Below are 13,820 nucleotides of genomic sequence, written 5' to 3'. Positions count from 1 at the left end.
TTGACACTTTGCTCTGCCCAAAGCGATTACCGTTTTTAGTCCGCGAGAACGAACCATCGGCAACATCAAAGTTCTAGCCTTTGCATGATAAATCAGGTGAATTAAAGTAGATTAGTAAGACACAAAGCAAAAACTATTTGAGAGTCTGCAGTGCAAGTTCATTTAAGCAAGACTGAGAAACAGAGCTACACAAATGAATGTAATGCTTTGATAATTTCTCTCCCCCCCTGCCCCCCCACCAGCCCCATGAAAGCAGCGAAGGATCACCATAAGTCACTCATAAATTACTCAGAAGTATCTCTTCTTAAAGGAATTTTGAAGCTAGTTAATTTCTGTCCAAATAGTTGGTTTAGGAGGTGAGTCTGGGACTCAGCTGTCCTGTAACTGTGGGAAGTGGGGACTTTAGCACCTTGGACAGCTCTGCGGCGGTTCAGAGCGCTGGGCAGGGAGGCTGAGGGGTCTTTGGTTGAGAGCGGGTGGAGGGCTTTGTTCCCCAAGATCTCCTTCTTGCGCCTCAACTCTCCATTGGCATGGCCCATCTCCACCTTCTTCTGGAAGCCTTGGTCAAGCCCCAGCTTTCTAAGCTGGCCGTCCGTCACAGACCCCTTGAGTTTAGGGGCCTGTTTGTTGGCATGGGTGTCCCTCCATCGAGGGGAAAACTCAGTAGTGGGCCAGTCAGCCTTTTTGATGCTGTCGCCTTTCACAGAATCTTGGGCCCGGCCTTTCCGTTTTTTGCTGCCATCTCCTTCAATGTTCTCTCGGGAGGCTGGGCTTCCCCTATGGGAGGACTTGTTGTGTTCCTTTGGTTTTTTGGAGTGAGGATTGGCCAGCCGATTCACAGCCGGTCTTTCTGGGAACTTGTTCAGCTCAGAATGGTGGCTCTTTGACTGAGCACTCGCCACTTCGCCTTGCAGATGGCCACTCACCGGCCGGACCAAACTGAGTTCTGTCTCTTTCGTGCCAACACTGGAGCTGGTGTATTTGGGGTGAGCAGTTGTGTCCATTTCTGGGAAAGCTTTGTTTCTCAAGAGTGGGCACATCTGAACCTCTTCTGCACCATCTAGGGAGCAGTGGACACCAGGGCTGTTATCAGCATTGGCCTGGCCACCCATGACCTTCTTGGAAGGAACCTCCTTGGCAGGCCGGTGTAGCGTAGACAATGATGTCTTGTCCTTGAGAGGTAACTGAGGGAAACTGCTTTCTGGCAAAGGTAACTTGCTCACAGCCTCCTGAGGAGCTGTTCCGTTCAGATCAGGATCGCTGTTCCACTGTATTTCAGGAGACCACTTACATTCTGAAGACCCCAGGTTTCCAGGAGAAAATTTGGGCACCTTACTGGAAAGATCTTCTAAATATGGGCTCTCCCAAGTCCCTATATTGTGTTCGACCCTTCTGCTAACTATTGCCTTTTCTGGAATGTTGTGTTCATCGTTGGGCTTCTCAGAGAGATAAGCCAGGGACAGCTTTTCATGGGCAGCAGTTGCCTTCTTAGGTGATACACTGGCAAGATGGCTGCTAAGTGCATTGGGTGAGTTTAAGAGAAGAGTTGGGTTGTCCCCAGGGCTCTCTGCATGTGCCCATGTTTCTGGAGAAAGTGCAGTAATGTGTTCTGGGCTGCCTGGGTCATCTTGGGGCTCAAGAGGAAGGGATGGGAGTAGGTAGAGAAGGGGAGATGTCCCCCTTTCAGCCAGGGGACTGGAGAAATCCCTTTCTGGGCCTTCTGTTTCCTTAGGGGGCTGAGCTGAAGGGGGCATGGCCAGGCTAGTAGCTGTGGACAGAGCCTCAGCAGCAGATAGCAGAGACTGACTACCTTCTTGAGATCCTTGGGCTCCATCCAAGTGCACAGGCAAAGCTAGTTCAGGAGAGTTGTTGTGGTGGGACACCTTCTTCTTTTTGACTGCTGGAGCATCTGTTCTTGCACGGGTCTCCTCTTTGATGTCCTTCTCCCCATATTTTGGAAAGGGCCCCGGTCGCATCACACCTCGAAAACGGAAGGTCTTGCTGCTGCCCACCAGGTGCTTCTCCATGTGTCTATCGTATTGCTCCTTTTTGGAGAAGGTGTAGTTGCAAGTGCTGCATATGAAAGACTTCTTGATGACATGCATGACATCTGCACAAAGCTCACAGGCATACAGGGTGGTGTGCTTGATGTCGGCTTCTTCAGCTATTCCATGCTCTTGGCTAAGGTGGCTCCGGAGCTCCTTGGTCTCCTCATAGAACATGGGACACTTGTGGCACAAGAAGATCTTCTGCAGGCTATGGACCACGAGGTGTCGCTGGAGTTTGAAGGGCTTGGGGAACTGCTTCCCACAGTGGTGGCAATCTCGAGATGGGTCTTTGCACTCGGGATGAATGGGCACCGGCTTCTGGGCCCCTTCGACCTTGGGAGCTGGGTCAGGAGATGGAACAGCTGGGACTTTGAGGGAGGCTGTGGGGGGCCGGATTCTGAGGGGGATCTCCGGCAAGTCTCTCTGGACTGCTGTCTCTTGTCTTGAAAACTCTTTGGGACCTTTGATCTCGCTACCAGCAGGTGCTCCGTTCCCTCCTTCTGCCTGCTTGGAAAACTTGCTGGGTTTTCTGCAAATAATGGAGTTGAGGAAATGAGTGACAGCCGCATCTTCTTCACTGAAAGAAAGGCCCAAGACTGACTTCTGAGCCTGGCCTTTGCGGGCAAACTGAGTGGCGTGTTCTCGCAAGTGTTCATTGTACATCCAGACATCAGAGATTTCCTTCAGGCACATCCCACAGGCCCAGAGGCCAGCCTTGTTCTTGGCGTGTTTCTCCTTTAAGTGGTCCCTCAGCTGTTCCCTTGAGCTGAATTTCCTCTGGACACACATGTAGCATGTTGGCGGAGGGGAGGGATTATGACTGAGCTTGTGAAAGTCCAGTTCCCCTAAAGTCAGGAACCATTGGAAACAGACTTTGCATTTATACTGCTTGTCTTTATTCTTGAGATTTAAATCATTACGGGTTTTCCCCGTCTTCCCTTCTTCAAGCTTAAGTTTTACGGGCTTGGCTTGCAACAGTGAAGTCGGCTTGAAACCTAAGGAACCTTCATCATGCTTTGTGGGACTCAGTTGATCTTCTCCAGTGGTGCAGAAACAGACATCGCTTGTCTCAAATTTCATGTTCAACATCTCCATGTCAATGGTAGGAAATGCAGATAATGTTTTTTCCTTGGTGTTGTGGGACTTTTCTTTCAGTTCTGGGTTGTCTTCCGCTCCTGAATGCCCATACAGAAGCTGCATGGATGAGTTATGCAATGGCCCCTCAGAAGAATTATTTTCTGTTGCTTTCTCGGGGTTATTCCAGCTTTTAAAGCACAGAAGAGACCCAGTTGTACTCTCTTTGCAGAGAAAGACGCTGCTGTTTTTCAAGTCTTTCACTTCTTCTTTTTGCCCCGTATCCAGATGCTGGGCTGTCTCTTTGGTAGGTCTGGAATTAACATCACCGCTCATTGCTTTACTCCCATGACACATGTTGAGCATCAAAGCATCATCAACGGAGATCGTGTCATATTCACAAGGATCTTCCCGGGTAACACAGAAGGAGCTGTTTTCACCAAGATCAGAAGCCATGCGGATCGTAAAAGGATCTGGTGTGCCTTCTGGTTTTGCAATTATCTCTGCAACAGCTTTAGGCTTTTTGGAGCGCTTCCCATAGACACGTGTGCATTTTCTACGGGCAAACTCGTCATTTCTGGGGAAAAGTTGTGAAAATGTGGAGTCATCATCAAACAAGCTCGGCACGGGATCAACAGCAGACTCCCCATCCTGTGGCTGCAGCTCTTCCCTCTTCCAGGGCTCTGGAGTCGCAAAACAAGGAGCGTCTGATGCTTTCTCAGATGTGGGTTTAGGAGAACCTGTTCCAGGAGCACTTCCAGGAGGACAGGACGGTGAAAGCCTATTGGGGCTTGCGAGGTATTGCCATGGGCTATTTGGACTTGTACCGTTCACCTCTTCTGAGAAACCCTCCTTTGATGGCTTCTGGGTCAGCTCATCCTCACCTTCTTTCACAGATCCACTTGGCCATCTCTCCTGGCTATGTTCCTCCTGTCCCAGCGCTTCCCCTTCCTCGCTGTGGCCCCCTGCCTTCTGAGGAAGGGGTGGTCCAGCCGTCCTCTGAGCTGAGGGCATTTCCTCAAGAGTGTTTTCCAATGGGTCGGTCAAGGGCTGCGGAGGAAGCGGTGGCAAAGACGCCTGGATCTGCTCTTCTGGCCCATTCCCAGGTTCTTCTGCGAGAGTGGTCAGACCGTGGTCACGGGTGATGCCAGCAGTGTTACAATGAGCCGGAGGGACCCCAGACTCCTGAAGATAAGAGACGGTGACCTCACTTTTGTCTGACGTCATTTTTGTTTTCCTCGGTTTTTCCTCGGTTTTTCGCTTTGTGCAGTTCCTTGATCTTTTGGTATTGACCAATCTGACCGGTTTTTCTGTACTTGTGTTTTTTCTAGACTGGATTTCGGACCCATCTGATTTCTCTGCCCTTTGGAATTCACGAGTGATGTCTAATGAAATCGCATTTGGGCCATTGGGTCCCTTGCTAATAATACCTTCTTGGCTCTGTGCCTTTGCTTCTTTCTTTTGCCTTCCGCAGGCTTTAGAAAAAGACCGGCCTACGGCTTTGGAAAGCTCTGAGTTACTGGATTTCTCTTGGACGAAGGGCTTCATGTTTTTCTTGGAGAAGACTTTGCTTGTCTTTAATGCTTTTCCCAAGGGAGCTGAATTGTCATCAGGCAACGCAACGCTCTCCTTCTTCTGATGTTTCACAGCTTTGTGTCTCATCAACCCAGTTTTGGATCTAAAAGAAGTGGAGCAAATATCGCAAGTGATCTGCAACCCTTTCTTCTTCCTTGCTTTTGATTGTCCAGCCTTAGGATCATTTCTTAAGATTTGATCTTCAGGAATGGATTCTTCCATGCAGTCAGATGATTTTTTCACATTCTCATTCAATGCAGAGTCTTCATTCCCCAAATTGCTTCTATTTTCTAGATCCTGTGGGTCACTTGGGGATCCCCTTGGTGGAATCTGACTAGTGTCATCAGCTGTTTTCGTCAGAAGGACAACTGGCATCTCTTGAACATCAACATTGTTCTGGAAATATCCCAACTGACATGGATCTTTACTTTCTTCCGGGAGGCCTCTTCTGATGTCCTTTGCCCCGTGCGGTTTTGATGTTGATGACACATTTTCATTACAGACTCCACCTCTGAGCTCAACAGAATCAATTCCTGATGGAAACTGGTTGAGCAAGACATCATGTATGGATATTTTCTGAGGACCGCTGGGTTCGCCCCTTGCAGAAAACATGCCATTGTCTTCATTGGGTTGTTGCTTGGAGAGCTCTTCAGAATGTTTCTTGCTCTTCAGAGGGGGCTTGCTGGGGGATTTGCAGTCACTTGTTTGCAACTTCAAAGGTCTGTTTCTTTTAGCAGTGGAAGATGCTATTTTGCTGGAGCAAAGAGATGGGGAGTAGCCCAGAGGGACCTTCCTCTGAGGTTCCAGCAGGTCATGGCTGAGGTCTTCAACCAGGGCACCAGGCATAGCTGGGGACAGATGAGAAATGGCATCACAGGAGGGGAAGCATGGAAGGGTTTCTGCACATCCCTTCTCTCCGGGTGGGCTCTGCTGAGGAACTGCACTCTGCTCTGCAATGGAGGGGAAGCTGCAGGCAAGAAAGGCAGCTTGCTCACTTGCTGCAGTGATTTGACTGGTGCTCTCTTCAGATGGAATCCCTCCAAAGTCAGAGCCTGTAGCATTGCTTGTTTTTAGCATCTTTCTCTGATCAGCAAAGCCAACATCCAGAGAAAGTCCAGCCTGAGAGGCTTTTGCGTAGTAGCTGACTTGCTTCTCCGATTCATGACCTTCTGTTGAACCCGAGCTCTTTGCTGAAGAGAAGTCATTTCCCGGCAGGAGATGAGCATCCTCAGTTTGACTTTCAGGGGAATAGATGGGAGTCAAGGACATGTTCAGTTGCAGATGTTGCAGCTGATCTTCACTCTCTTCCACCTGGTGGACTTTGGCAGCCCCCAACTCTTCGTCCCCAGAGTTCCAAGAAGTGCAAGAGCCAACGTGTACTTGGAGCACGGCTGATAAAGCACCTTGTGGCGTTTTCTTCTCGGATGACCAAGGGCTTAAGGGGGATTCTCTGCAGTCTCTAAATGCCAAGGTCTTCTCTTCTTGACCTCGCCCTGCCAGCCCTGTAACTTGACTCTGCTGTGTTCTTTCCCCCCTTAGCACCGAGGCTACTTCTAAGTTGCTGAGTGGAGAGAGGTCACCGGACTCCAGGGAGGTACCATCTGCTCGCGTAGCATGGCCGTTCACTTCCAGGCCTTCAACCTTTAAGTGCTGCTGCTGGACAACATTAGTGCATTGTGCTGGGTTCAATGGGGCTGAGTCTTTGGAGACATCTGAGGCCCATTCATCAAAATGTTCCGTCTCTTTCTCTGGCTCGGAAAGCAGTTTGTTTGGAAACTCAGCTAGTTTCTCAGTCTTTTTTAACAGAGTCTCTCTCTTGTTCCCCAACACGGGTCCACTGGCGACGTCTTCATTTTGCTCTTGGTCCATAAGCTCCTCTTCTGGCTCTGGAGGAAGGCTCTGGCATGAGGTCAGGTGAGCCACAGGATGCTGAGCTGGGAGTGATGAGCTCACCAACTCTTCCTCATTGTTTTTAACGGTCCTGGCCACAAACAACTGTAGCTGCTGCAGGGGGTTGCCTGCTTTCTCTTGGGTGGTGGACTTGAACACGACTTCTCCATCCACCTCCTTGGAAAAAGTCAACGTATCAAAATGTGGGTTGTCTCCATTGTCAGCTTTGGCATTCAGCATTAAAGTCTGGCAAGCTGTTTGACTTCCAGTCTCCTCATTATTACCTAGATGCTCATCTTCATTGTTCTGGAAGAGAGTTGTCGTTTCTAGCTTGTCAGGTGGATGAGTTTCTGGATTTTTGCTTTGTGCACTAGAAGACAAGTTTTCATCTGATTCTAGAGTGTCTTGCAAGTCCAAGTCTGGATCTAACTGTGGAACTTCATGGCCGTAGGATTCTAACTCCGTGGGGCTATCACACGTTTTCTCCTCTGAGAGTAGCTTTGGGAACACATCTGGTCCCAGTGGCAAATTCTCGTGTGAATTTAAATCACTGTCCTCCAGAGACTGGGGAAAGATTGAATCAGGACTTTGTATAACCTGCTCAGTATAGTCTGGAGCTCTGGAGCTGTTTGATATCTCTTCAAGGCACGAATCTGGCAGGATTCTAGTAGATGCATTTTTTATTTCCCCAAAGTCAACTTCGGCAGGGATTTCAATATCCTTCAGATTTTCAGCCATTTTGTCTGGGTGCCCTTGGGGGCTACAAGGACCAACTAGAATCAAATCTGGGGCTGACCGTAACAGGCTGAATGACCCTGCACATGGCCAAGGGTTATTGGGACTTCCATACTTGGTGTCCAAAGCTGGAAGGGGTGTTTTCTCATTTGCTATATTTTCACAGCTAAATGGTTCTGTAGAAAGCAGCTTTGCATTCTCATACTCGGCCTCCATTAGAAATAATCCTTTGCCATCTTGTTCCTGGTCCAGCCTTAAAGACAAAAACTCATGAGTTGATTCTTTTGCTTCCATGCTGATGTGATTTACTGAAGCTCGGTCTTCATCAGATGCCTGCAGAGTAAGTTTGTTGGCTTGCAACTGGCTTTCAAGCTCAGTGACCAACCTTTTAATCTCCAGCTCATCCTCTGATAGACCACTCATGAAAGGCACGTTATAGTCAGAAAGCTGGTTGGAGAGAGACAAGGTGCTGATTTCACTGGAGTGCCTCTTTGCTGTTGGTTTTTCAACCGACAACCTAGGAATTTGGGCTGTATCTTCTGTCAAAATGGGAGACACATCCTCCATCAGAGTCCAGTCCTTTTCTGGCAGAAAAGATGAATATTGCTGGTCAAAGGGGATTATCTTGCTAAGCTGATGACTGGCACACTCAAAGGGGATGTAATTATCCTTGCTTGAAGCCACACTGTCATATAAGTTGGCATCAAACTCAGCTATAGGGAATTCTAAAAATACTGACGATGTATCAAAATTAAGTGGTGAGGGGACCTTACTTTGGGCATTACCTGATTCACAGGGCAGGATGCCATCGTGCTTCTCTTTGAACGAGGGCATGTCAAAGTCTCCCTGACACAAGTACGCACTATCGTTAGGGGGAGGCTCCATGGCTGCAGGCCCTGAGAACAGATTCGGCGTCTCGTAGCTGTGGGATAATTCTTTGCAGTCATAAAATGCATTGGCAGCATCCAGAAATGTGTTGACACCTTTCCCAGAGATCTCTTCGCTCCCAGGATTGTCACCGAAGCAGTTGATTGGCATAATGCGTTCCTGCTGGTTCTTCAGATCCTTGAGGTCCACTTGTTCATAGCTGGTGCTCTTCTCACTGGGAATGCTGTGCTTGCCCACGGAAGGAGGACCAGTGAGTTCTTCCACTGGGTTTTTCAAGACCCCTCCTTTATTAGCAGCGTATTGAGGGCAGTGATGGCCCCCTGCCCCATCTGCATCTTTTGGCATCACCCTTGGCTTTTCAATATCACAACAGAAGGCTCCGTGGTACTGGTCAGAACCTTCAGGAGAAAGAAGCACAGTGGGACCTTTTCCAGCTGTGGCCTCAGGGTGATGTGGCTTCTCTCTGCTCTGTAGCACCCCTTCATCTTGATTCAGGGCAGTGTCCTGGGAAACGCTTGGACTGTCTGTCTGAAATTTCTGGTTATCTACTGGCTGAGTTTGAGGTGGGTCGACCGTAGTTGGCGTTCCAGGAAAGTCGGAACCCATACTGTGGCTTCTTCTTACGGTTTTGTTCTCAGGAACATTAAGTGGTCCAACACATCTGGAAATTTGCAGGAACTGTTTCCTCTGTTCAGTTTCTCTTTCAGTGTCTGAATCCCCCCTCTCAGTGCTCTGGGGGCTGTTGCTGGTCTCACTGGACATGCTCAGACTCTGGCAGCTGCTTGTGGAGGACCGACTGCTCCTCCTCCTCACTCTTGCTACAGGACCGTCTGTCCTTTCCAGCTCCTTGTTTGCAAGTCTTTGGGGTTTCTCCTGTCCTCTTCTGGGACCATACCTCCATATTGGCTCCGTCCCCTTCTCCCTCCCTCCTCTTCCTTGGTTCCTTCTGCTCAAACTGCTTCTGAGCCGTCCGCTGAATCTGGAGCCCAGCTTTCTCCTACAGTGTCGCTTGGCGTATTCCACCCTCTCTTCATCTGATTCTGACATGTATTCATACTCACAAAATTTATTGTCTTTCTTTTCTGGAAGTAACCGGTTTGTGAGCAAGGAAAGTGACACCGCTTTGCTATTCTGGCTGTGCAATTTATGTAATTTGTTTTTTTGCTGGACAATTTTATGGATAAGCTCCTTGCTCCAACTGCCGCTCCGCAGCTTCCTCTTCTTGACATCTTTCTTGGACAGTGTGGAGCTTCCTGCCAAGCTGTGGGTACCGTCAGGCTTGAGTTCACTCCTTGGAGAAGCACAGGGAAGGTTCTTGGTCTGCCTCAAATCTGACACAGTTTGGCTCCCCTGCTTCATAGGCAGAAATGGACCATGGCTGTTCTTCTTACCTGCTTTCCGTTGGGCACTTGTGTCATCTTCTGCTGCCCCAAATATTGTTGGCTCCAGGGCTTTATTCAGAGGCAATTCTCTGCTCTTGAATGTTTCATGTCTTTCTTCTCCAAAGTCTGAAAGCCAGTTTGTTCCTCTCTCTTTAAGTTGCTTTGATGTTCTACTGTTGGCCAGCTCCCCACTAGGATGGTTGTCACAGCAGTTGAGCATTTTCATGCTTTCATCCATACCTACATGTTTGGCTTTCTTCCCTAAAGTCAAGTTCTCTTTTGCTTTGAAAGGTGTCCCACCGGCATTAGTGGCCTTCACAGATACCAGGTCTTCATCAGCAAACACATCTATGAAGCTGCTGTCAATCTCAGGGTTATCTGACTGGTATCCTAGTCCATTCAGAGCTTCAGTGATCAAACTGTCTAGCTTAGCATCATCGATCTCCAAGTCAGAAGTATTGAGTGGCAAGAAGTTTCCGGGAAAGCCATTGAGCTGGTTCAGTTTCAGAGGATCATCTTTGGATTCACCTTTACCCTCTATGTCCACCAGGAAGTCCACAGTCTTGTTCAAAGCAAGCAGTTGCAAATGAGGATCTGGAGGAAGGAGCACCCCCAGACTAGTCTGGGTGTGCTTTGCAGACTCAGGAGAGGCATGATGTTGTTTCTTGACTTCTGCTCCTCGGGAAGAGTCCTTGGCCTGACCTTGGAGGACCATGTGAGAGCCACAGAACTGGCGGTGCTCCAAGAAAGAGGAAAGGTTGCTGAAGTTCTGATCACACTGCTTGCAGGTCAGGAGAACATCCAGCTGGTCAAGACTTGTGCTGCTCAGTGAGCTGGCCAGGAAGTGACGGGAGGAAGAATATGGGTAAGGTGGTGGAGGCAGCTCACTCTCAAAACCCTCTGGGGACCTTTTGGAAGCCTCCACGCTGGACTTTGGGAAATGGCTGTCCACAGAGACGCCTTTGTAGAGGAGTTCCTGGTGAAAGGCCTTGATGGGGTTGGCCATCTGGTAGGGGACTGAGCTGGCCCCCAGCAGCTCTGAGGCCTGGAAGGGTTTACTGCCATCCTTTGGGTGGTGACCTTGGTGGTGGAAGAAGGTGGAGGCAGCCAAGGCAGCTTCATCTTCAAAGCTGTGGCCTGGAGGGCTGCTGGGTGTGAGGGAGGGAGAGGAGCAGCTGCTGTTGAGGTTGGGGGTGGGGGACGGGAGAGGAGACCCCTTTGGGGATGGGGTTAAGGTAGAGGGTGGCAGTCCTAAACTGGGACTGGGTGGGTGGTGAGACGGGATGGGAGGCCGTGCTGGGCTTACGCTGGGGAAGAAAGCCTTGCTCTTGGACGTCTCCACTTCCGCTGAGCCTTCGAAAGAGAGGCTGCTGCCGGCTGAGCTACAGCTGGGAGGGGACAGGTCCTCAGCCCCCAGGGCTTTACTGGGGTAGCTGGTGGGGCTTTGGGGCAGCTTCCTGCCTCCCTCCCACTCTGAGGTGCTGAGGGGGAAAAGGGGCTTCTGGCTGGCCAACTTTCTGGACAGCTCGAGTCTGTTCTGGCCAGGCACCCCGCAAGGGAGAGGCAGATGCTGCCAGGCCTTTTTGCCAAGACCCGCATGGTGCCCAAAGGAGATCTGGCTGCCCTCTGGACTGGCACACCCCGCTGAGCTTGGCTCCACAGGGGAGTAAGTCTTTTTGCCTCCCTCCCAGGCCTGCAGGAGCCGGGGGTGGGCCTGGACGCTGCTGGGGAGGCTCTTCTCAAAAGGCACCAAGCTGGCCGCTTCGTGGAAAGCCTTGTTTTGAAAGTGCACTTGTGGGAGGGTAACTGGTAGCCCGTTCCTTCGTAGAGAGCTGCCTACATCCAGTATCCTTTGACTAGCTACGCCGTCTTTCGACAAAGACGAATGCCTCTTACCCGCAGCCTTTGGCGTACTCGAGGCATGTAAACTGGGTGGGAAAACAGCTTGGTTTTCTTGGAAAGTGCTTGGAACTTGGTCAATAGCACCAGGAGGAGAGATAGCACCGTTGTGGTCAGGGGAAGGCCCATTCCTTCCTTTGTAGCACGTCAAGTGTCCCGGCGTCTGCGGCAGGAGGAATGGAGCAGGGGGAGGAGTCAGCCCGTAAGTCCTGCTCTCCACATTGTCATAGGAGCCGTTGCCAAGAACGTCCTCCTTCCAGTCCCGGGAGGAAGAATGGAAGGCAAAAGCACCGTGAGAAGCCTGACTGGTGGCCAACGAGATGTTGTCGACATAGTCTTGGGGGTCAGCCTCACCTTGGAATGGATCTGAGGCTGAGCTAGGCAAGGGGGAGAAGGGGTACTGGAAGGACAGAGGCCCCAGGCAATGCGGGCTCGGCTTGGGGAGTCCATTGCTAGCACCAGGGTAGCCTTTGTCTGGTGAAGGCCACAAGTTACTTCCATTCACTTGGAACTCCAGGTAAGAGAGCTGCCCTTTGGTGCTAGGATTTTCAGGGGGAACACTAACCAGTGGTTGTATCTTTGAACCATGGTTTGGACATGCAGTGGTGGCTTGTGAGGTATAGTTGCTGGAGATGTGGCTGGTGGGAGCCTCTGAAAAACAGCGGGCAAAGCTCAGCTCTTCTTCAGGGAGTTTCAGATCTCTTTCGGGGAGGCCGGGCACGTGGAACCTGTAGCTCCTCAAGACCGGTCCTTGGTCAGCTTCAACCTTCTTGGGTGGTGTGATTTTCTGCTGGGGATAAGCAATGCCAATGGTGGGGTTGGGCCTGGCATTGCTGATGGTGAGCCGGTAGAGTTGCTGATGGCCCCGCTCACTCCTCCCCGCCCGCCTGCTGCTCTTATCTCTCGCCCGGCTCCTTCCGGGGGGAGACAGGGGGTCCCCTTTGGCAGCACCCCACGGGCCAGCTCCAGGAAACCTGGGGCGGTTGTTGAGGGACTTGAAGTCTATTTTGCCTGCTTTCTGGGGGCGGATCACAGCTTCCCGTTGACTGTGAGGCTCCTTCTCCTTGTTGCCGACCAAGTCGGTCCCATTACGGTTCCCACTCTGACCTTCTGACTTGGAGCTGTCGAGCAGGCTGCTTTCAACTTCACCCAGATCTTTCTTGCCGAACGGCTCGAAGCTGAGGACTTTGTCCTGGGCGCCAGTCTCAACATCACGGGTGGCATAAGCATGCTGGGTCTCTCCCATGATGTCATTAAGGTCCAGGTTCAGCAAGAGCCCCTTCCTTCAGCTCCTCAGCCTAAAGAATCCTTTGGATTCTCTTTTCTTCTCCAGGGGCCGAGAGGCATCTCCGCCTCTTGAACAGCTCCTACGTCCATCCTGGCTGCGGGAGAGGCTCTGCGGAGGCTGCGCGGGCAGGACTCATCGCCTCCTTCCACGAGAGACCTGCAAAACAGAAAGTCCACGTGAGACTTGGGTCGTGTGAAATTTTGGATTCACAATACTCAGGCATTGTTCAAAGCTTAAGGTCCATTTTCTTACTGACTTCTGGAGAAAGAAATGAGGCAAAGATTTACAGACTCTTGGACTAAATTCACACCAGATCCAATCTGGATCGGTCACCGGGACCAGAGATTTATTCGTCTGAGCTGCCAGAAGAAAAATTTCCCTGAGCAGGACTAAGACGAAACCTCTGGTCCTGGTGGCCAACCCAAATTGGATCTTGCAACATTATCCTGGGACACGCAGATTTTCCTTCATTCATAAATTCACACAACCTGCTCCGCCCCCCCGCCCCCCGTTGTTCAGATGGCTTCGGACAATATGCAAGCCTTCGTCAGTGAGGACTCACAGCTTCGCTTGTTGTGCAAATCCAAGAAACTGTGGTTTATTCCTTGAACCGTGCCTAGGTTAACTCTGGCTCAGCCTGTCCTAGCTAAGGAGAGTGAATCTGAGCTAAGACAGCCGCCCCAGACCAGGGCTTTGAAAGGGCAGCTAAGGGGCTGAGCTGCAGGCTGGAGAGAGAGAGAGAGAGGCCCCTGGGAAAATCAGGGCAAGCTGGCGGAGTGCTGTGGCAGCCCCCCCCCCCGAGATATTTCTCCTGGCGCAGCGGATGACAGACGGGTTCCGCCTGCAGGCTTATTGTCAGGCGAAATCTCTGCCTCCCAGCTTTGATTTCCTAAGCCCAACTGGGTGTATTTCTATGGCTTCTGCTCCCCCTTCCCATCCCCAAGGCTCCTCCCCTGATTTCTGGAGCTGGCAGGCTTGTCTTTTTGCACTCTGGATCGCTGACAGTCGGATGGCAGCCCTGAGCTGCCATCTAGAGATTAG

At 50.8% G+C, this 13,820-nt stretch overlaps 1 protein-coding gene across 1 annotated transcript; it reads right to left on the bottom strand.

Annotated features, from left to right (window-relative positions):
• Positions 1–284: 284 nt before the first annotated feature.
• Positions 285–12,737, bottom strand: ZNF469 (zinc finger protein 469; the record flags this gene model as incomplete). Its single annotated transcript, XM_083370342.1, has 1 exon — positions 285–12,737. The coding sequence occupies one exon, from the start codon at positions 12,735–12,737 to the stop codon at positions 285–287; it is 12,453 nt and encodes a 4,150-aa protein (XP_083226468.1).
• Positions 12,738–13,820: the final 1,083 nt, after the last annotated feature.

The sequence above is a fragment of the Vipera ursinii genome (genome assembly GCF_947247035.1).
Source record: "Vipera ursinii genome assembly, chromosome: 10".
Taxonomy (NCBI): Eukaryota; Metazoa; Chordata; class Lepidosauria; order Squamata; family Viperidae; genus Vipera; species Vipera ursinii.
The sequence above is the reverse complement of the archived record's forward strand: the minus strand, read 5'-3'. Positions and strand labels throughout refer to the sequence as shown.